The 21,931-nt window shown below is 39.1% G+C and overlaps 2 protein-coding genes across 2 annotated transcripts; one reads left to right on the forward strand and one right to left on the reverse strand.

The window, feature by feature from the left end:
- Positions 1 to 3,763: 3,763 nt before the first annotated feature.
- Positions 3,764 to 8,026, reverse strand: NDUFA5 (NADH:ubiquinone oxidoreductase subunit A5). Its single transcript, XM_082279867.1, has 5 exons — positions 7,949 to 8,026; positions 6,918 to 6,962; positions 5,349 to 5,465; positions 4,556 to 4,621; positions 3,764 to 3,975 (listed from the first exon to the last, which is right to left on the reverse strand). The coding sequence occupies exons 1-5, from the start codon at positions 8,021 to 8,023 to the stop codon at positions 3,874 to 3,876; spliced, it is 405 nt and encodes a 134-aa protein (XP_082135993.1). The 5' UTR covers positions 8,024 to 8,026; the 3' UTR covers positions 3,764 to 3,873.
- ASB15 (ankyrin repeat and SOCS box containing 15) lies at positions 8,022 to 19,543 on the forward strand (the record flags this gene model as incomplete). Its single annotated transcript, XM_082280363.1, is given in 15 exon segments — positions 8,022 to 8,115; positions 11,593 to 11,661; positions 12,697 to 12,783; positions 14,788 to 14,940; positions 16,339 to 16,349; positions 16,934 to 17,035; positions 17,039 to 17,109; positions 17,533 to 17,552; positions 17,751 to 17,922; positions 18,278 to 18,443; positions 18,446 to 18,638; positions 18,641 to 18,679; positions 18,682 to 18,788; positions 19,412 to 19,435; positions 19,439 to 19,543. Coding segments are annotated over 15 exon segments (1,413 nt in total).
- Positions 19,544 to 21,931: the final 2,388 nt, after the last annotated feature.

Here is a 21,931-nt window from a genome sequence, read left to right on the forward strand (position 1 = left end):
AGGGTGTTGCTTGTGTTGCCAGCCCTCGTACCACACACGGTCACTTCCGAGCTGTGTGGCAGTGCGTACCCATGCCATGGGTTGTGCCGAATAGTGCTGCTCCCTGGAGGTTCTGTGCTGTGAGGACTGAGGCTGTTAAGTGGAAATTAAAAGGCAGATGAGAATGAAAACCGTGTGAAATTGAATTTCCTGGTGTTTGAGGCGCCAACTCCTGCAAATGTTTCAGCATGCTACAAGAAAACTGAGGGGACACAGTCACACAACTTTCAGACGTGAAATACACAAGTTCTATGTTGCAATTCCAGGAGAATCCTGAAAAAACCATTTCAGCAGGCATTGAATTTATATGGATTCTCAATAATTGTGTGCCATGGTCACTGTTACCATGTTTCCAAGACATTGTTAGGCACTTGATCATGGGCCTGTTTCCCATCAAAACCACAGAAATTTCCCATTACCACTGCTAATGCTGGTTTTTTCTAACACGGTGTTTGAACTCCCAGAATAGGATCACCATTAATCCAATAGAAAGATACTGTCATTTGTGTCACTTTGTCACTGTTAAATAGTCGATTAACATTCAAACTCATTTCCAAGTTTCATTAGAGAAAAAAAATGAAGAATCATTGCAACAGCATATAAGCTTTGAATATTAAAATAATAATAAAAAGCAGCTTTCACTCATGTCCTATTGGTTTTGGTTTCGGGTTCAGAACACAGCCACTCAGGATAGGTTAAGCAGCACAGATGGCAGGTTTGGAATGACAAAAACCTCAGTACTTGCTCTGCTCTGGCGATGGGAAAGTTGTTTTTCTGGTGTAACAGGCTCTAACACATCCCATCCTTGCAGATAAAATAATTTTTTACTCCCATGACTTCAAGCAGATGATCTCATAAAGATCTAAAGTTTGTTAACTCTAAAGCTTGCAATGATTTACCTTACCATATTACTACAGATGATAAAATCCTTTGCATCATCATGTATTTCCAACAATTAAAGGAGAAAAATCAAGCAAAATCATTAGTCAGCCTTCAAATTATGCCTTGCTAGCACATTCCTCTTGGAATAAATTAGGACCTGTATGGAGGACACAGATGCGCATTTGTGAAAGGGAGAAGATAAGAGTATGCTTTTATCAGTGAAACTCAGTTTTAAAGGCCATGTATCGAATTTCAGCAGCAGTGGGCCAAGAAAAAAACCTTCCTCTCCCCTGGAGCACAATTAATGAGCTTATAGGAGAGCTGTTTTAAATCACATGACAAATACATCTTTAGAAGTGGAGAAAATAACTGAAAAATAAGAGAGTTCAGCAAATGTCTGTTATGGAAGAGTAGAAGGAATTCCAGCAGTTGCTACCATATTCTGGCAACTTTCCTTCCCCCCTCCAGTATTTCATGCCAGTATCATTCATACTAGACTTCGGGGTTTTTTTATTTGTTTTGATTCCTCTCAGGTGAGCTCAATACTTATTACCTAAATCCACTGATTTGCATTACTCATGTGACAGCACTGGCCCTCATTCAAGTCTGTAATCCCTTAATATTTCTCATGTGAAAATTGTGTTTGTTAACTTTATCGAAATCCTCTTCTGGAATGCCATCTAGTGGTTTTACTTAGGTAAAGACCAGCTTCTACCCTCGTCAAGACTGAAAAATCCTTCAAAACCAAACAATGAAACAAATTATTTCACGCTTTTTCAATTTTCAAAATCTAAAAATTTCTGTAATTGTTGTAATAATAGTTAGGGAAAAAAACCCCCAATGCTAAATATGAAAAAAACGTTTCTGGAGTGAATTCCCTGGGAATACTGTTTTTCTCTTCTATTGACCTACTCCCCCAATACCATTGCAAGAAATAGAATATAAATCTGTAATTAATAATTTATAATAATGATGTCACAGGTAAATGTATAGGCCTAAAAACTATGGAAAAACAGCTATGACCAAGTACGTTGTGTAATGTAAGTAGTGCATATATAAATGCTTATTAAACTGCAGATTTTTGTGATGCAGCTATATTCCTGTCTTTAAACTTGCAGGAATGTTACTAATGGTCTTGAAAAAAACATCAGTAAAGGCAAACCTGCACAGTACCCTTAGATCTAGTTAGGATATTTTAATTGGGATTTATAAGCTTAAATCTCTGAACAAAAGCTTTCAAAAGAATCATAGCATATCCTGAGTTCCCAGATCACAGAATATTCTGAATTGAAAGGGACCTGCAAGGATCATCAAGTCCAGCTCTGAAATGAATGGCCCATCCAGAGACTGAACCCACATCCTTGGTGTGATTAGCCCCATGTTTTAACCAACTGAGCTAATCTCAGTGCTCAACTACCCTCTGAAAAACCTTCTTGTAATAGCAAACCTAGATCTCTCCTGATACAGCTTCATGCTGTTCCCTTGGGTCCTGTCACTGGTCACCAGAGATGAGTCCCTGCTCTTCCACTTCCCCTTGTTGAGAATGTTGAAGACCACAATGAGGTCTTCCCTCCGTCTCCTCTGCTGCAGACTGAACAGGCTCAGTCACTCCTCGTATGGCTTCCCCTCAAGGCCCTTCACCATCTTCCCTGCCCTCCTCTGCACACTCTAAAAGCTCTTTCTTTCTTGTGGCACCCAAAACTGCCCCCAGCACTCAAGGTGAGGCCGCCCCAGTGCAGAGCAGAGAGGGACAATCCCCTCCCTTGCCCAGTTGGCCATGCTGTGTCTGATGCACCCCAGGACAGGGTTGGCCCTCCTGGCTGCCAGGGCACTGCTGACTCAAATTCAACTTGCCACTGGCAGGACCCCCAGGTCCCTTTCTGCAGCTCTGCTTTCCAGTACATCATTCCTCAATCTGTCCGCATATCCAGGGTTGCCCCATCCCAGGTGCAGAATCCAGCACTTGTCTCTCTTTAACTTCATATTGTCGGTGATTGCCCATCTCTCTAATCTGTTGAGGTCTCTCTGAAAGGCCTCTCTGCCTCGAGGGAGCCAACAGCTCCTCTCAAAGTAGTGTCATTGGCAAACTTACTTAGTATGCCTTCCTGTCCTGCACCTAAGTCATTAATGAAGGTATTGAAGAGCACTGGGCCTCAGATGGAGCCCTGTGGGACCCAACCAGTGACCAGTAGCCAGCTTGATGTCACCCCATTTACTGCAACACTTAACACTCACGATGTGAATCAACAATACACCAATACAAGTCTACACAAAGACTTTGTGGGATCCCAGTACTAAAGCCTGTGCCACACGTGTTACACCAAGTATGGTAACCTACCTGCTAACAAGAAACCAGTGCTGCCATCACTTTTGAGTAGTAGTCTTCTTTCTCCCCCTCACCTCTCCAATCTTCCCAGTACCTCCCGCAAGTCAGAAATAGTGTTTAGTTATGTGGGCAGCAAGGTCAGCCAGTTCAGGACAGGGATTCAGCTGAAACCTAAAAACCTGTTATTTTTGGGAAGCATTAGATCCCTCATCACAGTATCTGCATGGCCATGAAGACCCTGTCAGGGGGTAACCAAAAATACACAACCAGAGGTGGGACAAAGTCATCATATTTTCTTCAACTTGGATTTTGATTTCAAGTGGCCTGCAATGTCTGTATTTTTAACTTACAAATACAGATTATAAAAATAATTCAGCATAAGGCACAAATACCCTGTTAAAATACGAAAAAATAAATAAACCAAAGGTTGTAGAAATGCCAGAAAGAATTTTCTTAAAACCATTTTTGCAAGAAATTGGCAGCAGTCTTTAGATTGCTAAATATAAGTGGACAAAATACATTTTAATGAAGTGATTATCTTTAATTTAAAGACAACTGTCAGTAACAATAGATTAATAATTCATTTTTTTCCTTTTTACTTTCAAGAGGTTACACCATTTTGAAAATTATATTGGCCATCTCCACTGGTCAGAAGGAGGTTCTTCAACTAGAGGCTCCCATGGTTTCCACTGTATCATTTTTCTTGCCAGGGACAGCTCATTTTCAGCCTGTTAATAAACACCATACACAAAGTCTTAAATTCTATACAATTGCCAAAATATTAAATTACCTCTATTTCAGTTAATTACCTAAGTGATGTCATTATCTACCATGATCACAGACTACCACAAATTTCACCTCTAAATATCTAAGGAACTGTAATGTTTTTGGGGTTTGTTTTTTAAAAAAAATGGCATCACCCCCAAACAGACTGTCTGTTCAGCAAGACATCCCCAATGACAACTTCATGGTATTTTCCACTCTATTTGGATTATGCCCCTATGTTTTTCAATCCTCTTCTGCCCTTTTCACCAATTTAGACTCTGTAAGAAGCAATGTAGGTATGCATGCATATTTATAAGCATAATACAAGAAACACTGGTTAATTTTTAAAGTTTTAGCATGGCCATCCCAATCACAACAGGAAAATTAGTTTTCAGGGTTTTGGTTTTTTTTTTTCTGTTTGACTGTTTGTTTTGCAGCAAAGGAAGATACACAAAACTGCCAATTTTATGTACAGAAGCTCAGCAAAAGGAAGACTAAAAACACCTCTACATTTGTACTTCATCTTAAATTTCCACTCATTACCTGTACAATGACTTCTTCTATCTGACCACTATTCAGTTTGTCCTGCAGTTTTTGCACATCAGTCTCCTGTGTGTTCAAATACATACAATAAAATGTTTTAGTGAGAAGTAGAAAGCCCATAAAAAGCATGAGAACAGTATTTTAACCAGATCACACTCCAGTCTTTCTCAGAACTACTATCAAATTAGCTGGCTTATATAATTTTACATTATCAAAGAAATCTCACACTCATTTGTTACTGAAAAGCAAACATCAAACCCTCAATGATAAACACAAAGAATGAATGCTATTTAATGAATCTAAAGAAGTATTAGCAGATAACGGCTTTAGTTTATATCTTGGAAAAAAGTCTTGTTCTTAGATTTTTAGAGTCATATGCAACTTTTCAATTATCATCTTAAATACACAAAACCAGTATTGCACAGCTTAATATATAAAAAAGAGGTTTTAAATACTGAACGCAAGGATTGTTCTAAGATACTACACTGGCCCGAGCACATACATCTTTCTGTGCAAGTGTGTGAAAATTACCACTTTTCTATGAATCTTTCAAAAAATATATGTTTGCTTCTAATTTTCACAGATTATCAGCAGGAGATTAACAATTCCTTTAAATATGCCATCAAAATATCCCAGTCAATAACAAAAATAAACCTCGATACTTCAATTGTTTCTGAATTGATAGCAGAAAGTTACATGTGCACCTAAGAAACAGCCAGGCACTCCAAAAATCATTTTTCTCATCCTATGAATTTTTTTTATGTGCCTTATAATGAAATAACACTGCACTTACTTTTTTCACCAACTCAAATCGCTCGTTTACAATCTGCTCGGTGTATTTCCTATAAGCTGCATCTTTGGGAATGTTTTGCAGGACACCAAGGATTTTTGTGTACAGTATTCGCAGGCGCTGAAGTGATCACAAGACATGGTTAAAATACACAACTACAATTATTTCACTTCTTGTCCTACTAAACCTACTAAGCTACTATTTATACACAAAATATGGTATTCAATCCAGAAGTGTAAGATTAACTAAGAATTAAGTCTGAGCCACTGAACTCCATCTTGGGTGAAACAGGGATTTATCAGGACTGAAAAATTACCATTGCATTCCTCAAAGTAAAAAGAAAATGAAAAAGACAGTTGCATTCTGAACACACTTGATGCAAAATGAAAAAACAATATAGGCTGTAAAGTGCTCTTAAAAAAAAAAATAAAAGGCAAATTCATGTCTAACCCATCAGATACTGAAAATTTACCTGAGGAAGATACAAAGAGATTATAATGGAGGTTTTTTTGTCACTTCTCCTCATGCTGATGCAAAGTTCTGAGTAACAAACAGATTTAAATTAAACCTGAATCTTTTATTGCTGGATTTAAATGCAGGGATAAAGGACATATTGTGGTGAATAAACTGACACTTTTGGACCAGGTAATTGTGTCTAACTGACAAGGAACAGATATCCTATTGGAACAATATGAAATAGAAGCAGAATACTAAAAGAAATACAAGGAAGAAAAAATAGGAAACAAAAAGAAGACTAGCAAAGAATCTGAGCTTCAACTAAAGCATTGTCTAGTACTTTACTCTTGGCTTTAAGTCACTGAAAAAACTGAAATGTAGTAAGCTCACCCAGCAGGTGTCTGACAAGGCTGTAGACTGAGCTGGAATAATTTTTACCAAACAGTAGTGATTTTATCAATGGTTCTTTTTGACAACATTCTTAAGTACTGGAGGCAAAAGCATTTTTGAAATGGAATTGTTGTATAATAAGAAATTTCAGAGTGGAGAACTGAAGTTCTTTACTGAAGTTCTTTCAAAGCTAATGCCTCCTGAATAAGCATGATGTGGCAAACATACACTACTGAGCCTGAGGAGGCAAAAAGAAAGCCACATATTGCTACAAGAACCACCTAACGCAGTTCCTGAGTACCACTGAATTCCCATCTCAGCACTGCTTGCCATCACAGCGCCTTGACGTCGCTTTGCACCACATGGCTGGCCTCTATCATCTAAGATCAGGCTATCCCTCTAGTGTAAGTTGTTTCAGTGCTTGGGTACACCATGTAGCAAAGCAGGAAAAATCTTTTTGCCTGTGAAGTAGAAATTATATTTATGAAGAACTGAATTCAAAGAGCTCTTTGTTTTGGCATTACTGATGAAAGAAATCAAATATTGGTTCATAAAATAACTTACAATGATATGCATTAAACCTTTATCACTGTGGGCAGTTTTACTAGTTTAATTAAGCTAGCACCAGATTAAGATACACAGCAGACCTACATATGCAAGCACATCACAAAAACCTTAGATCTCACTGACAGTTTCCATTAGTACAGAACAAGATGCATGACATACCTCATGAGGGTTCTCAGCTACAGCCAATCCTACAAGTCCAGTGGTCTGCAGAGAGAGTATAAACATACTTAACACAGCTAAACATCATTTCCACACTCATTATTTTGTTTTGACTCAATATGTACCTGACAGGGACCATTCTGTAACACCAGCCCTGCCTCCTGCCATATCCCCATTATCCCAGAGTTCCAGTGCTCCAAGAGGGAGCAGCTCACCTTACCAGAGTCAGAATCATAGAACATCCTGAGTTGAAAGGGACCCACAAGGATCACTGAGTCCAACTCCTTCCCTGCACAGCACCATCTCCAAGAGTCACACCATGCACCTGAGAGCATTGTCCAAACGCTTCTTGAACTCTGTCAGGCTGCTGCTGTGACCACTTCCCTGGGGAGCCTGCTCCAGTGCCCAACCACCCTCTGGGTGAAGAACCTTTTCATAACATCCAAACTAAACCTCCCCTGACAGAGGTCCTGTCATTGGTGACCACAGAGATCAGTGGTCAGATCTGCCCCTCGTCTTCTCCTCATGAAGAAGTTGTAGACTGCCATGAGGTGCCCCCTCGGCCTCCTCCAGGCTGAACAGACCAAGGGCCTCCGCCGCTCCTCATAGGGCTTCCCCTACAGGCCCTTCACCATCTTTCTTGCCCACCTTTGGATGCTAATAGCTCAGTATCTTTCTCAAATCGCGATGACGAAAACGGCACACAATACTCAAGGTGAGGCCGCTCCAATGCAGAGCAGAACGGCACAATCCCCTCCGACCGCCTGGCGATGCTGTGCCTGATGCCCACCAAGTGGCTGCTGAGGCAACTCCGGTGCCCTCGCCTCCTGCCGCCCCACACCGCGAGCCCGCCGCCCCCGGGGACCGGGGAGGGGACCCGGGCCCTGCGCTGCCCTCGGCCTTTCCCTTGCAGGGTGCCCCGCTCGCTCTCACCCCGCGGCTCGTACACCCCCTGCCCTCTCCCCAGAAAGGACGACCCCGCGCAGCAGCGGGACCCGGACACGGCTTCAAGGCCCCCGGCGGCGCCTCACCTTCCTCAGCGCGCCCGCCATGGCCGCGCTCGCGGCGCCCTCAGAGGACGCAGCGGAGGGCGCCGGGCTGCGCATGCGCCGCAGCGGCCCGGGCCGGCGCTGTGCGGAAAGGCGGGCGCTGGCAGCGCTGTGCCGGAGCGGTGTGCCTCCGGTGATGGGATCGCTCAGTAAACAAAGAACGCCCTAGAACACAAACAGACAGAAAATAGAAAATACGGAACTTAATTACGGGCCTTGAGATAAGAGACAACGGGACAAAAGAGCAGTGAAAAGACAGTTTAAGTTACTGGTAGAGGTGAACAAGATGTTAATTTGACGATCCAGTTGGTCCTCTATTAAGTCTTATGCTTAGTTGCTAACTTAATGGGTGAGTTTTGCGTAGTGAGTGATACCTTGTAAGTTTATATCTTATTCTGGACAAACTTTTCTTTCTAATTCCTTTGCGCTGCTCTTGAGCTCCTCTTTCCCGTAGCTGGTCAGCAAACTGAGCAGACCGAGTTTCAGAATGTCGTTGAGTTCTGCCTGGGTGCCAGTCCTTTGGGGAAACGTGCACTTCCACCAATCTGCAACTAAACCAAAGTGGTTAATACAGTTTACATCAGAATTCGGGGTTTGTGTTTCCCCACTTCTGGGTTCTTTGCAATTGCGCTGGAAAGAGCTGAAGTTTCTTTCCAAGGTACTGAAGTTCTTTCTCTTTGCAAAATGACAGTCTTTAAAAGTTTCTCCCTTTTCTTTTTTGGATCAGCCCTGTATTTTCCCCTTGTCTCTGATGGTCCAACCAGATGATCTCTCTCCTGACCACACTGACAGACCACAGCACAAATTGTTCTGTGCCTGGTGATCTTTTAAGACAGCATCGTTCAAAAGTAGTTTTGAGTGACTGTTTAGACAGCCTAAGCACATAGGAGTCCTTGCCACATCCTAACAAAGGGTGAAAAACAGTAGGCCGTGTTGATGAAAATGTTCATGAAATCAGTCCCAGAGTGGTACTGTAAGAAATTCTCCAAACTGGTCAAACCCTGTTTCAATAGATGATTTATTTTAAAACATAACAAAGCTGAAAACTACAAAGTATTATCAGTGTACAATCAACAAGTCCCTGGCTTTGAAAACAAACCAAAAAAAAACCCTCCAAACCACCCAGACAGTATTTCGTTTTATTTATTATCTGTTTTACACGGGGGATACTGTTAGGAGGATTATCCTGTCTGTTTTAGTATTGCCTTGCTGTAGCTCCTTGTCCCATGTTTTTCTCACCAATGAATTTGTCTCAGGGTATTTTATTTCAAATTGCCATATGATTTGGTATCTGGGCAAAACTCTTCTATTTATTCAGTATGAAACATAATTGATGGATTTATATCTAGTGATTATGTAAGAGTGGAATCAGGCACTTTATGCAGAATGCATAATGTTATTAAAAATATCTGAAAATCAAAGCAATACCATGTCTGTAATGTCGATATGTACTAATTCTGATGGTGTCCTGGTTATGTAAAGGAAATGAAAGGACTGAAAAGTAAGTAATTAAAATATTTGTGTTCTTTATATGTATTATAAATATGTATTTTTTATTTTTTAATTAGATAAGAATATATTTCTGTTCATATCACCTCTTAGCCAACAGTAGAGCAGGATCTCAGAATTGTTTCTGTCTGCTTCTGTTAGACTGGGTTTTTTAGGAGCATGCCACTTTTAGGTCACACTGGCAAAAGAAGTTGCAGTGAATATTATCATTAAATGTTTTTGTTGTTCTTGCATTCAAAGATTGAAATGCATGTAGTGCCTTAGTTAAGCTTACACTTTTATGGTTCTATAAATGCAAGTGAATCGAGAGTCGCGGAAGAGTTCACAGTGTAAAATTGAATTTCATTAGAACAATTAAAGAGAAGTTGGAAGTTTGGAGGTTTTTTTCAGTTTGTTGTGTACCCTTATTGTCTGTTCATTATGGTAAAGATGGTAACTAATCGGTTAAATTGGTTAAAACCAGAACATGACCAAGGTTTTTAATCAGTGATGTTTCCAGCTTCTTCCTTACCACATGCCTGGGTTTAGCTTGCTGGGTACTGCTGTTCTTGATCTTGCTCTGGGGTTATTCTGTATTTTCATCACTGCTGTCTGTGGTACCATGCCTCCTGCTTCTTTGCCCAGTTTCAAGTTATTAAACTAGTTAAATAAGTACTGTAATTGTCTGTCATGGTATCTCTAAAGCTTTCCATCATGTCAGCCTCAAAGAGAGATCAGTTTTTGGTGATGTAATATGGTGGGGTCTGCAATTAGTTAAAGGCTAAATCTTCTCAAATTTGTTGTGATTTATGTAAATATGCTCCCATATTTTGTTAACGTAGCGCTTGAGAATAATTGGCAAGTCATTAGTTTTCTTAATGGGAGTTGTTTAACCAATGGGGGCACAGATAATCTTCTTGTACCCCCAGACCTCGTGTTACATTTGATGAGATTTTAGAGAAGTCATGTGTAATACTTTCCTGAGGGTCGAGTCTGCTTATGTTACAGTTGTACAAGGTCAGACCTTAATTTATCTAGCAACTGCGTATTTAATTTTAGAAGTATCACAGGACACCTCAGCTTGCAGGGCACCAGTCCTGGCTGTTCAAAATGCAGGCCCCAGAGTAACACTGGCAAGATAATGGGTTGAAATGGTGAGACTGTGGTATGCTCGCCAATTAGACTAAAAGAAAAATAGTTTAAAAATGTAATAATTAAGAAACTGAGTCCAAATTTAGATTGCTAGTAATTATTTTGTTGCTGTGAGTAACCTCTGTGCATGCCTAAGTGCCTTCTATTTATAGAGTAATGCTAAGATTGTCTAGTTTATTTTAAGGATAAGAAATTAGAATAACATTAACTCCCACATAAATTTATGTGTTTAAAAGCAATGAATAGTTGATACACTTCTTTCCAAGGAAGGATGCAACTCCCATGATTGGCAAGTAGTTAATATTTTTTACGAATGAAAAAAGAGTAACTTAGAGAGAAAATATTTTTTCTTTTTTAAGTAAAACATCAATAAGTCATATCTAGTTTTTCAGGTATGAATATAAAAAAATATAAGAAAATTACCAGGCTACTCAAAATGTTGTTTAATGAAAGTATTCTTTGTAATGTAAAAAACTAAAACTCATTTAGAATAAGGATTTGCAGTTGTTTCCTGTGATCTAGTATGTGGGTCTGGCAATTGAGAAACTGCCATGGGTGAATGGAAGAAGATTTTCCTGCTGAGCTTTTTAGCCTTTTCATTGCCACATCACGTAATGTAGCAGGGATGTTTCTGTTGCTGCTCAGAGTACCAGCCATGCTGTTACGTTCCCCTGTGATCCTTGTGGAACATCCATGGTTTGGTCAGACCTTGTCACCTCAGCACAGTGTATTACCAGCAGTGATATAGCAGATCAGGCTCTCGAAGCGCGTGTAGACAGACCCTTGGCAGTGTGTCCAGCACTTGTGCTCTGGGGAGCTGTTTGTGGTACACCTACTCTACCCTGTCACAGTGACTTGCTACCTTACCAGCTTTCTCATTTCACAATATACGAATTTTTGTGGGATAAGACGATTGGAAAAGAGTACGCACAGCACTTCTGAAACATTGCTCACCTGAGACCTTTCTGGTTAATTTTGCGTTTAAGAGCTTTATGATGCCTGTGGCATTATCAGTCAGGGGAGTATAGCAAAGCAGGAGAAAGCTGACCACATGGGTATGGAAACTGCATGACCAGAGAAAATTTTCTGTGATGGCCTCTGAACTGATTTATTCCTCTGATCTTCTGGAGAGAAAGGAATGGTAGAAAGGAAATACATTTTAATGAAAATAAAAGGATTTTATTACTAAACAACTATCTTGCTTAGTGTTCTTAACTCTTCTTGGAAACACTGGTGTTGGGAGGGTATTGATCATCTGGCAGGACTAGACCGTATGTGGCCGTACATTGTTAAAAAGATTTTGTAATACGCTAAACTGACATTTTTCAGAGAGTTTGCGGTGTGAGGGTCTGATCTAAGGCCTGTATAAATCTTCGTGAGCTTTCTTGGTTCAGGCTCTGGGGTAAGTATGATATGATGGGCTGTAATATGATAATTCTCAACTCTCCTAAGGACAGCAACTTAGTAGGGCTTGCATGGAGGTCCATCTGTGTGGATCCAATAGGGGGATCATGATTCATTAAAAAAAGCTTTATCAGTGGCACGAAGCCTTCAAATGGAGGGTTTTCAAAATGGAAGGTGTGAAAAAAGGGAAGGTAACTTCTGTCTTAAAGCTGTTGTGGAGGAAATGAGATTATGAATGTTATATATTTTTTCCTTAATAAATTATCTTATGTAAATTAGCTGTTTCATTAGGAGCGCCTCTTAGCTGCCAACAAAATATTAATGTATTCTAAAGTGTACTTTCCTTGTAGCTGATGGCAGGCTGAGGTGGTAGTTAATGTTCATTAATGTATACTTCTGAAACTTGTTAGTCCAGGAGAGGTTTTATCTTTGCTCTCTAAAAGGTTTATGAGTGTACATAACAAGAGTGTATTTGTGAGTTAAATGATGGAAGCTTTAAGGTGCCATCAGAATTAGAGAAATGTTAATGAAAATGAGAGGAAAAATGCATAGAAGAACCTTGCCTCAGAATTCTCCTGCCTATCAATGGAGTGCATTGCCCACAAGAGATGAGGGAGAGTGATACATGTGTCCACATTGTGATGAATATTTCATCAGTCTAACTTATGTGTTAAATCTTTTTTTAGCCTGTTATGCTATAACGTTGACTACGGACACAATAGGAAGGAGCAGAGAACCTTCAGAAAAGCTTGTCCTTTATGAACAACAAAAAGGTCTGTTCTTCTAAGCCCCAAGTGAAAAGGTGTTTGTGAATATTCTTTTGTTATTCTTGGACTCCTTTGTGTTCAAAGATGGCACTCAAGACCAAAGTTGAATATTTTTTCCTTCAGAGAAAATGGGATTGAAGTAGAGATTTTTAACATTTTCCTTCAGATTTTTTTCCTTGCAGTTAAAAACCCAGGCCATGGTTCCAGTACACATTGAAAGAGGTGAGAAACTGTATTACGTGGGGATCTGAATCCGAGAGACCTTTAGTTTCTGAGTCAATCTGACTGTAAGCCCTTACTAATTTAATTTTGGTTTGCAAGCTTTATCATAATATACTAAGTAGTAAGGTATTTGCAGATGGGATTATAATATTGGCTGTGGTACTTTGAGTGACTTACTGCTTACAAGAGCAATGCAGAAACTAGTCTAAAAAGAAACTTGATGAATATTTCCCCTTGAAAATAAGTTTCAGAAGATTTCTTCCAAATAGCATTTCCAATGTTCCTTTTCTATTTGCAGAATGACTAGAACAATGATCCCTCTCTGAAAACCGTACAACAGGGACTTAGTATAATTGTTTAATATTTGTTCAACACTTTGAGGATGATAAGTGTTCAGTGTGGTAGAAAGAGCACATGACTGCACAAACTGTGGGAGCAGTAGTTTAAAATTTAAAAAAAACCCTGATTCAACAGGACAAATGTGTTAAGCCACTAAGATTGAATCAGAGAAACTATCAAAACCCAAAACTCATTTGGAAAAACCTAGGTTTTTATGGCTATGCATATATTACCTGAAAGCTTTTTTCCTTCTGCGTGTTTTACAATATAAACGACTGCATTTTACACTTCAAAAACCTAGAAGGTGTTGTAAAGAGTGACATTCCTGACCTTCCAGTTAAAATGAGAATTTACTAGTAAGATGGTTGGTTGATGTGACATCATGAGGAAAAAGCATGGTGAACATAAGCCACAGTTACAGCTGGTGATACGAGCAGACTGAATTTAAGTTGATGACTATAGTTACAAGGTTTGACATACTCTGTTGCTAATCCACTGAGCATTTCAGTGACTCTCACACCTTGAAAATAATAGCTGGCATGGCTTGACCATCACCTGACCTTCTGCACCAAACTCCTGTGAATGTCCATTAAACTTCACAGCTGCAGTAGTGCAGAGTCCAAAGTCCTTTGTCTTCTTTAATAGACTGTGCCTTGGCAGTATAAAGATAAAGCAATATTTGTGACTGTGGTTTGCTTTGGGGGGTTTTAACATATTAAGGACCATTAAAAGTGATAATTAATAACATGTGATGAGACCATTTGATTGTATCACCTGGTGAGAACAATAGGAAAATTTTAACATCCATATGAAGCAAGGTAAAACAACTAAAATAAAATAGTCCCTTTGCAAATCTGAGCTTTTGGCATATTATTTTTTCAACTGCATCATGTTTATCTGTTCGAGTTTCTAAGGTCAAGTATCTGGGCTTCAAGAGCTTGTGAACCTGACATGTGCTTTGGAGGAAACTGATCAGAGAGTGGCTTCCACTGCCTGAGGTTGCAGCTCGACCAATTCCACAAATACTTGAAATCACTTTAGATGGCAAGTAAGGTTAAAATAGCCCATAAGATAAGGGGAGCAGCAAAGAAACTGAGAACAATGAAGACACCAACAGGCTAGAACTAAAAAAGTATGACCAAGTCCTCCATGAAGCCTCTTGCTTATGTTGTTTAAATGTTCAGGCAAATTTTCTGGGTTTGGAAAAGTTGCATCAATTTACACCAGCAAATAACTTGGACCATTTTTAACACTTTGTTCAGAAACTTGTACAGACAAAGCAAAAACTACTATTCAGCATTCATTGTGCTTGGCAGTACTGGTTAGGTAAACATAATTACAGGTACTTTTCATAAAAACTTAGCATTTAAGGATTTCTGGTATATGTGTATGTGTTAACAGCCTTGTGCTTTAATTTTGGTTTATCTTTTTTCACTCTCTTACCTCTAGCATCTTATAAATCAACATGGGAATACAAAACATGCAATGGAAAAATAACATTAACTTTGGCAGCAAAAACTAGCTGTGTGAAAAATGTGCAAATGATCCTGGAAAAGGGTGTTTATCCCAGTACCATAAATTACAAAGGAGAAACTCCACTTGGTAACTGCCTTCTCTGTCTGGGTTTAAGCAACATGACTAACAGCACTTCTTCTCTGTTCAATACCCAGCCCAGCACTCCTGCTGGCTTGTGTGGTTTAAATGCTGGTCATTACTTTAGATGAAACTAAATACCCAACACCTGGTGAAATGTACCCAGCATTTTGTTCAGCACTCATCATGCTTCAGGTGATCACTCAGCTGATCTTTAAGATGCTCCTTATGTTTTAGGTGATTGCTGAGCTGCTGCTAAGAAAAGGGGATCAGTTTTTTTATTCAAGGTACTTTCTCTGTATGGTCAGGTGCTACCTTTATCAACCTGGTCCTATTCAACCATCTTATGGTACAAGTAGAATACAAGAATAAGCTATTGTTTTAACTGGAATGTACTTTTTCTGGAGGTTAGTGGAGATTTTTGGTTTTATCAGATGGTTTCTTGAGGAGTAGGCAGGTACTTGGAAAAACCTCTCATCTCATTTCCCTCCCCTCTTGTGCTGAAAACAAGTTTCAACTGCACTGTAATACCCCACTCTAAAGAAAGATGATTCCTTTGGAAGATTTTATGCTATTGGTAGACTTAAGTGAGTTTTACTGTACATGAGTAATTTAGCTATATTAGCTTCCAGTTTCTGTTAAATGTCAAAATATCTTCATGATTCTGAAGAGAATAAATCTGTGAAATTAATATGAGAAAATGTAATGTATAATGCAATTATCACTATTGAAATATTTAGTTATCTAACTTTTTATTAACTTTCATCCAGTGCAAATACTGTATTACCATTTTAAGGCCTTGAGGCATTTATAAGGCATTCTTCTGAAATTTCTTGCTTTCAGTTCTTTTCAATAATTGTAAGTCTGTGAAACTTCAGCTATTTTCAGCCATTGCTTTTAATGAATCCTGCAAAGAGTTAACTATAGCTGTTGAAAAAGGTCTTTCCCCTTGTAATGAGAATTTAGTTTCCTAAATGTTTCTCTATACAGTATAAACTCCTGAAAGTGAGGTCTGTCATCAGTTTATTTTTTATGTGATGCTTTTTGTGTTTTTCTGTCGCTTAGCACTGAAAATGTGGATGTAGATATTGCTGTATATCATACATTTCAACTGTAGTTTTAGTGAAATAGAGGATCAGGTGCTTAACACTTAATAGATGATACTCATGATTTAGTTACTCCTTTTAATTTTAAAACTCTGATGAGAGGTCTCTTTAGTAGAAACGTAAATGCTGAAGAAGTATCGGTCTAGTGGGATGATCTGGGCTTTCAGGTACATTTGGTCATATTATACTTCAAAGCAGTTGTGGGTAATTATGAAGACTGTTGCCTCTTGAAAACCTTCTTATATAATGGGACATTCACAAAAGTTAAATTTGCTAACCCTATGGTGCTGATCTCTCTCAGCTGCTCCGCCAGTGAGTGATCTGCTATTCCAAAGCAGAAGTTCATTCTTTTCAGAAGTAAAATAAGACTATTACTCAGCATCACAATTTAATATGTAAATAATTTGCAAGAGTAGTTATCCATGAAAACCATGGAACCTCAAAACAACAGCATATGGCCTTTAAGTATGGCACATGTCAACAGTACTTTGGTTGATGACAATGACAGAGTACACACTAGGATTTGAGCTGCCAGGTGAGAAAGAAAGTCACAAGTGGAATTTTCCTGGGATGCCGTAATGTTTTCAACAACTTTAAAAGTAAGGACCATATTTGAATATTATGTGATTTTAATTTTTGCTTTCCTTGTGATATACCTGCTTCTGGATTCTCAGAATCAAAGTGGCTTTTACCTTCTATGCTCCAGACTGAGGCAGTTTTGAGCTCGTACTGGAGTACCTTGATTTCCCAAGCAGATGACATTACTGTTTATTTACCATATATTGGATTCTCATATTTCTAGGACTGGAAATCTTTTTAATTTCTTCTTATAGAAACATGAGGAAAAGCTTTTCTAAAGCTTAGAAAAGGTTAGAAAACTCACAAGATGTGCATAGATAAAACATTGCTCAGCAATGCATGAAGCTGCAAAACAGCGATGCACAGACATTGTTGATCGTCTGACAAATGATGGAAATGTGAACATTAAGGGTGAATATTGAGTAACACCTTTAGGGGTTACGGCTGAATGTGGTCACTGTGATGTGCTGGAGCATCTTAATCATAACCCTATGTAGTCAGGGAAAGACAACTACACCTCTGCACTGGCATACATCTTGCTTGACTGATGAGGTCTTTCAGGCAATTATGGAAAAGGAAAGAAGGAGGAAATGAGCTAGAAGGAAAGGAAGCACAGGTGAGTGTTTTTGCTAGACTGGAGTGATGCTTCCATTTTTCCATAATGCATGTGAGAGGAGTGGCAGAGTTGAAAGCAATTCATTTCAGTCAAGGAGAGATGGCTATATGTGCCCTTCTTGCCCTTCTGTATTTCTTTCTTTACACGCCCTTCTTGCCCTTCAGTGTTTCTCCTCACTCCATCCCTCCCTCCCTCCCTCCCTCCTATCTTTCCTTCCACATATGGAATTATATTGGTATTAATTAATGAAGTGTTTCTGAAATATGCCAGTTTCAAAGTGCTCAGTTGCCATTCTTACAGTCAAAGCAGAGCCCGCTCAGGTGAGCACTTGAACTTGTATCGGTACACCTCTTATTTTGCCTTTGAGTTTTATATTTGCCACAAAACATACTTTTTGTTTTAGTAAAGTTTTAACTTAAATATATCTGATAGTAAGGAGGAAAGTACTGTGGGTTTGTTTTTATGATGATCTACAAATCACTTTGGATATAAATATAAGTTCTGTATCCTCCTTTGAGGTGGAGATGTCAAGACCTTAGCAGATGATTGTGCATCAGTACTGTTTAAAACAGCTGGAGGACGTAGTCTAGGCTGCATAGCTCTGCTTTTGGAATATGGAGGAAGTGGCAATGTGCCTAACGAGGCAGGACTGCTTCCCATACACAAAGTGGCTTGTGAGGGGCATTACCTGTGAGAATGAGCTTGGACTTTACATTTTCTCTAAGAAAAAGTGTGGCACAAGCACACGTCAGAGATGGCTGTGGTAAACTTGGAAACATATTTATATAAATTTATATTTTAGAAATACCTGTGTTAGATTAGATTTAATAAACTTCCATTTTTAGCATAATCAAAGCAAAATGCAAAACACTCTCCTTAGAATTAAGTGAAAACCACTGAAACAACTTAAACACAACATCCTATTTGACAGTGCTCAAAACTGGTGTTCCTGTGTTTTGATCTTTTGTAAAATGTCTGGTTGGTAATTCAGAGTATAGCTGGATGAGGGTTATTTTCCTCATGCAAGGAAATTACACCTGCCTAGTTTTGTTCACTGTTTTTTTGGGGCCAAGAAGTATCTTATTGCAGCCACAATGCAAACAGCTCACTCAGCTGTAGATGGCCAGAACCAGTTTCTAGAGCTCGTCATTGAAAATGGTTTGGATGTCAACACTCTCTTGACCGAACACGTAACTTCAGATACTTACAATCTGAAGGAAAGGTGGATGGAAGGAAAACTGCACTTTACTGTGCTGTTTCTAACAGTGAGATTCTTTGCACCAAAATATTGCTCAAAGCAGGAGCAAATGCAAACAAAGATCCTTTAAAATGTGTTTGTGTGGCAGTGAGAGCTGGCAGCCATGGAATTGTAAAGCTACTCCTATCTTATGGAGCAGATGTCAACTGCTAATTTTGTTGCTTAATGATATGCATTTCCGCAGTGCATTTGGTATCCTTCGAATGGTGACATGATGCTGAGGCTGTTGCTCAGCCATGGATATAATGTAGAGATGTGTTTGGACTTCATGTGTCAGGGTATCTTTAGAAACTCTTCTGTGCGGGCAGCTCCAGAGCACGAACTTTGCCTCAATAAAGGATAAACTAGTAAATACATACCTTCCTTACTTCTCTTCACTTTGCTCTTTTCATTAGCCAGAGTTAAACATTCTAGTTTATTGTGTAGAATTAACATACTGGCAAAATCCTTTTTTAAAAACACTCTAAAAATAAAATAGCCATTTCTCATTTTCTACTCTGAGATAGAGAAAATGATGTACGTAGTGTGGTTTTATATTTGCATTCATATATTAGAGATTTGGGAAGGAAATTTTAAGAAATAATGAGGCAGGATTCTGGAATTTCTATTCCTCTCCTAATCAGTGGAGTAAATGTGTTTCCAGAGAAGTATTTCCATTGAACAAAACAGTGCCACAAATTACAGCAAAATTTTTTTTTTTCTTTTTGCCTTCAGGCCTGTTTGCATAAATGAAGGGTTCACAAAGGTTAAACATGGAAGAAAATGGCTTTTAAAGTAACCTACCTAGGTATCAATTTGACTGTTAAAGTCCATTGCTAGGACTTTGTTTAAATTATCTTCTGTAATTGCTTTAAAGTCTGTTCTTTTGGCATTCCTCTGCACAGATTTTGGAATTATGATTTGATGTGTTCTCCGTTTCAGTTCTGTGAGTTTATTGCTGTTCCATGATTGAAGCATTTAGCTGGAAAAGTGGTTTGTGTTTTTATATATTACATGGATTATGTTCCTCTAAGTATGAGAATTAAGTTTTTCATAGAAACACAGGAAGAATGAAGAGAGATACCACAGACTGGGTAAATATCTAACTTCCAGTTAATAATGTTAGAATTTATTATAGGAAACTTTAATTACTTATGTCAGGTCACATTCATCCAAAGTGTTGTAGCATACTTCACACATTAAAGATCATGGTCCTATATAAAATTCTTCAAACATCTAAATGATTATTTTTAGGTATTTTTGCAAAGTGTTTGCTCCCAGGTACAACTTCTGTGTGTGCATATTTCAAGGCTTGGCAAAATTTAAGGGACTTTAGGTAGGCCCTTTTAAGCAAAAAGTAGATTTTGATGTGCAAACAAACCAGGAAACCAAGCAGTATATCCCCTTGGTTAAGCAATATTGTAACTTTAATTATGGTTTCTTCAGAGTTGTGGCAGATCAGTGCTTGAACAGACTCACCCTCAGTCATGCTGCCATGCACTGCACAGTATGCTTCTGCACATTTAGAGGGAAAAAAAATCTGACAGAATAAATTTAAAGAATATTTAATTCACAAAACTCCCTTTTGGAGTTCTACCAAACTCCTTTTGTTGTTCTACCATCCCTTCCATCTTGAGGAAAGAAAAAAATACAAACGCTCCCAACTAAGAAGATATTTCAGTTGGTGGATGTTGGGTTTACGTAGGGCATAATCCATTTAGCTAAATCCACAATCATCAACTGATTGGGTTGGAAGGGACCTTAAAGATCATTTAGTTCCAACCCCCTTACCATGGGTGGGGACACCTTCCACTAGACCACATTTCTCAAAGCCATCTCGTTGAATGCTTGGCCTTGAACACTTCCAGGGATGGAGCAGCCCCAACAACTCTGGGCAGCCTGTTATTTGAGAGATATGCTGGTTATCACACACACACATTCACACAAACCAAAGCTGAGCTCCAGTATGCTTCTGTCCTGCCCCCTAAACTGGCTCTCCCTGTTCTTCAGAATTTCTCCTTATTTGCTCTATGTCATTGTCATATGAAACCTCACTTCTGAGTCAGATGTAAATTCCACTTCCAAAGACAGCTATATCGGTCCTTTGTGTGTCTGGTCTTCTTCATGACAGATTCACTGGAGCAAATGGAAAAAGTGAAAATTACTAGTCTGGGTCACATAGAAGGTTTAACAGGAGGCTTAATTCCTCCTTCTGCCCTCAGTCGGGCTACTATTGATGTAGTTTTCTGAGACATAACTTCTGGGGGTTTTGCCAGAAATTTTGACCAGGATGAAAAATATTAATTTAGTCGCTTGTGAAAAATTTCTAGGCGTCTGGCATCTGGGCCAGGCCCCTGATAGAAGGATGCCCCAGATGACTGGTGCCTGCAAGCATGGCCTGAGCACAGAGTGCCCAGTGAACCCAACACAGCTGACTGCAAGTCAAGGCTCCACTGGCCAATATGTCCTAGACATACCAGGATAAATACGTGTATGCTTCATAACCTATAAACTGATATTTCTTTGTGGGAATTCCTAATCGGAAATATGGCGTTAATCATAAAAAAACCCTTAAATTGTGGTAGTTTTAATGAATACAGTGACCACAATGCAAGAATCTGGGTAACTGCATATCTGATACAGTATACTGCAACCAGCAAAAGAAACATGATCAAATAGGGCTTTAGACAGAAGATTTTAAATCCTTTCTGTGGCTAGAGCCAAATTCCATTAGTAATTTTAGTTCACGGGCAAAGGTTTATATTTAGGACTTCATACAAGCATCAGGCAATAGCTACATTGCCTGCAGCATCAAAGTATTCAAATCTAGCACTGAGCATTGCCCCAAGTGTTTAAAATACCATGAGCTAGTTCTCTGACTATCATTAGGTAAGTTAAAAAGACGTGGTCTTGGTTGTGTTTATCTCTTAATCAATACAGCCAGGCCCTTTTTGTTGTTTGGTTGCCTGTTATAGGAGGTGGCCTAATACTGGTTTAAATCTTTTCTGTCCTTCACCATTGAAGCTGTTCATTTACTGAAGACTTCTGCCCACCCTCCCTTCCCTCCTCCTTTCCCCACCTCTCCTTCCCGCACCCCCCTCCTCCAGCTACTAAACCAAGTACAGAATTATGAGAAAGTGTTTCATGTTTACAAGGCATCTGTGAAGCGAATGGAGGGAGAAGCAAAACTTTATTTTAAATGAAATACGAGGTGAGATAGTCATGGAAAGGGAGCTGTTTTTCCCAGGTCAGGTTTATGACCCAGCTACGAATTGAACAACTCTTTTGACTCCCATATTTTGCAGCAATACTACTTCTATGGACTTGACTAAATGGTGGTAGGAGCAGGAAATGTAACTGGACCAGAACTGGTGGTTGTGTGAAAAGAGGCAAAGGCAACATCCCCAGCTGGAAGAATAAATTGGTAGGAAAAAAAACCACCTTATTTTCTCTGCTTGGACT

This window comes from Coloeus monedula (genome assembly GCF_965178545.1).
Source record: "Coloeus monedula genome assembly, chromosome: 4".
Taxonomy (NCBI): domain Eukaryota; kingdom Metazoa; phylum Chordata; class Aves; order Passeriformes; family Corvidae; genus Coloeus; species Coloeus monedula.

Bases quoted from the DNA above. Each gene is read 5' to 3' on its own strand.
- NDUFA5 (XM_082279867.1), bottom strand. From the start codon at position 8,023: ATGCGCAGCCCGGCGCCCTCCGCTGCGTCCTCTGAGGGCGCCGCGAGC. The intron at 6,963-7,948 runs GTGAGGCGCCGC...CTCTCTCTGCAG, and splicing joins TGGCGGGCGCGCTGAGGAAG to ACCACTGGACTTGTAGGATT. The intron at 4,622-5,348 runs GTAAGTGCAGTG...TTGAACACACAG, and splicing joins GATTTGAGTTGGTGAAAAAA to GAGACTGATGTGCAAAAACT.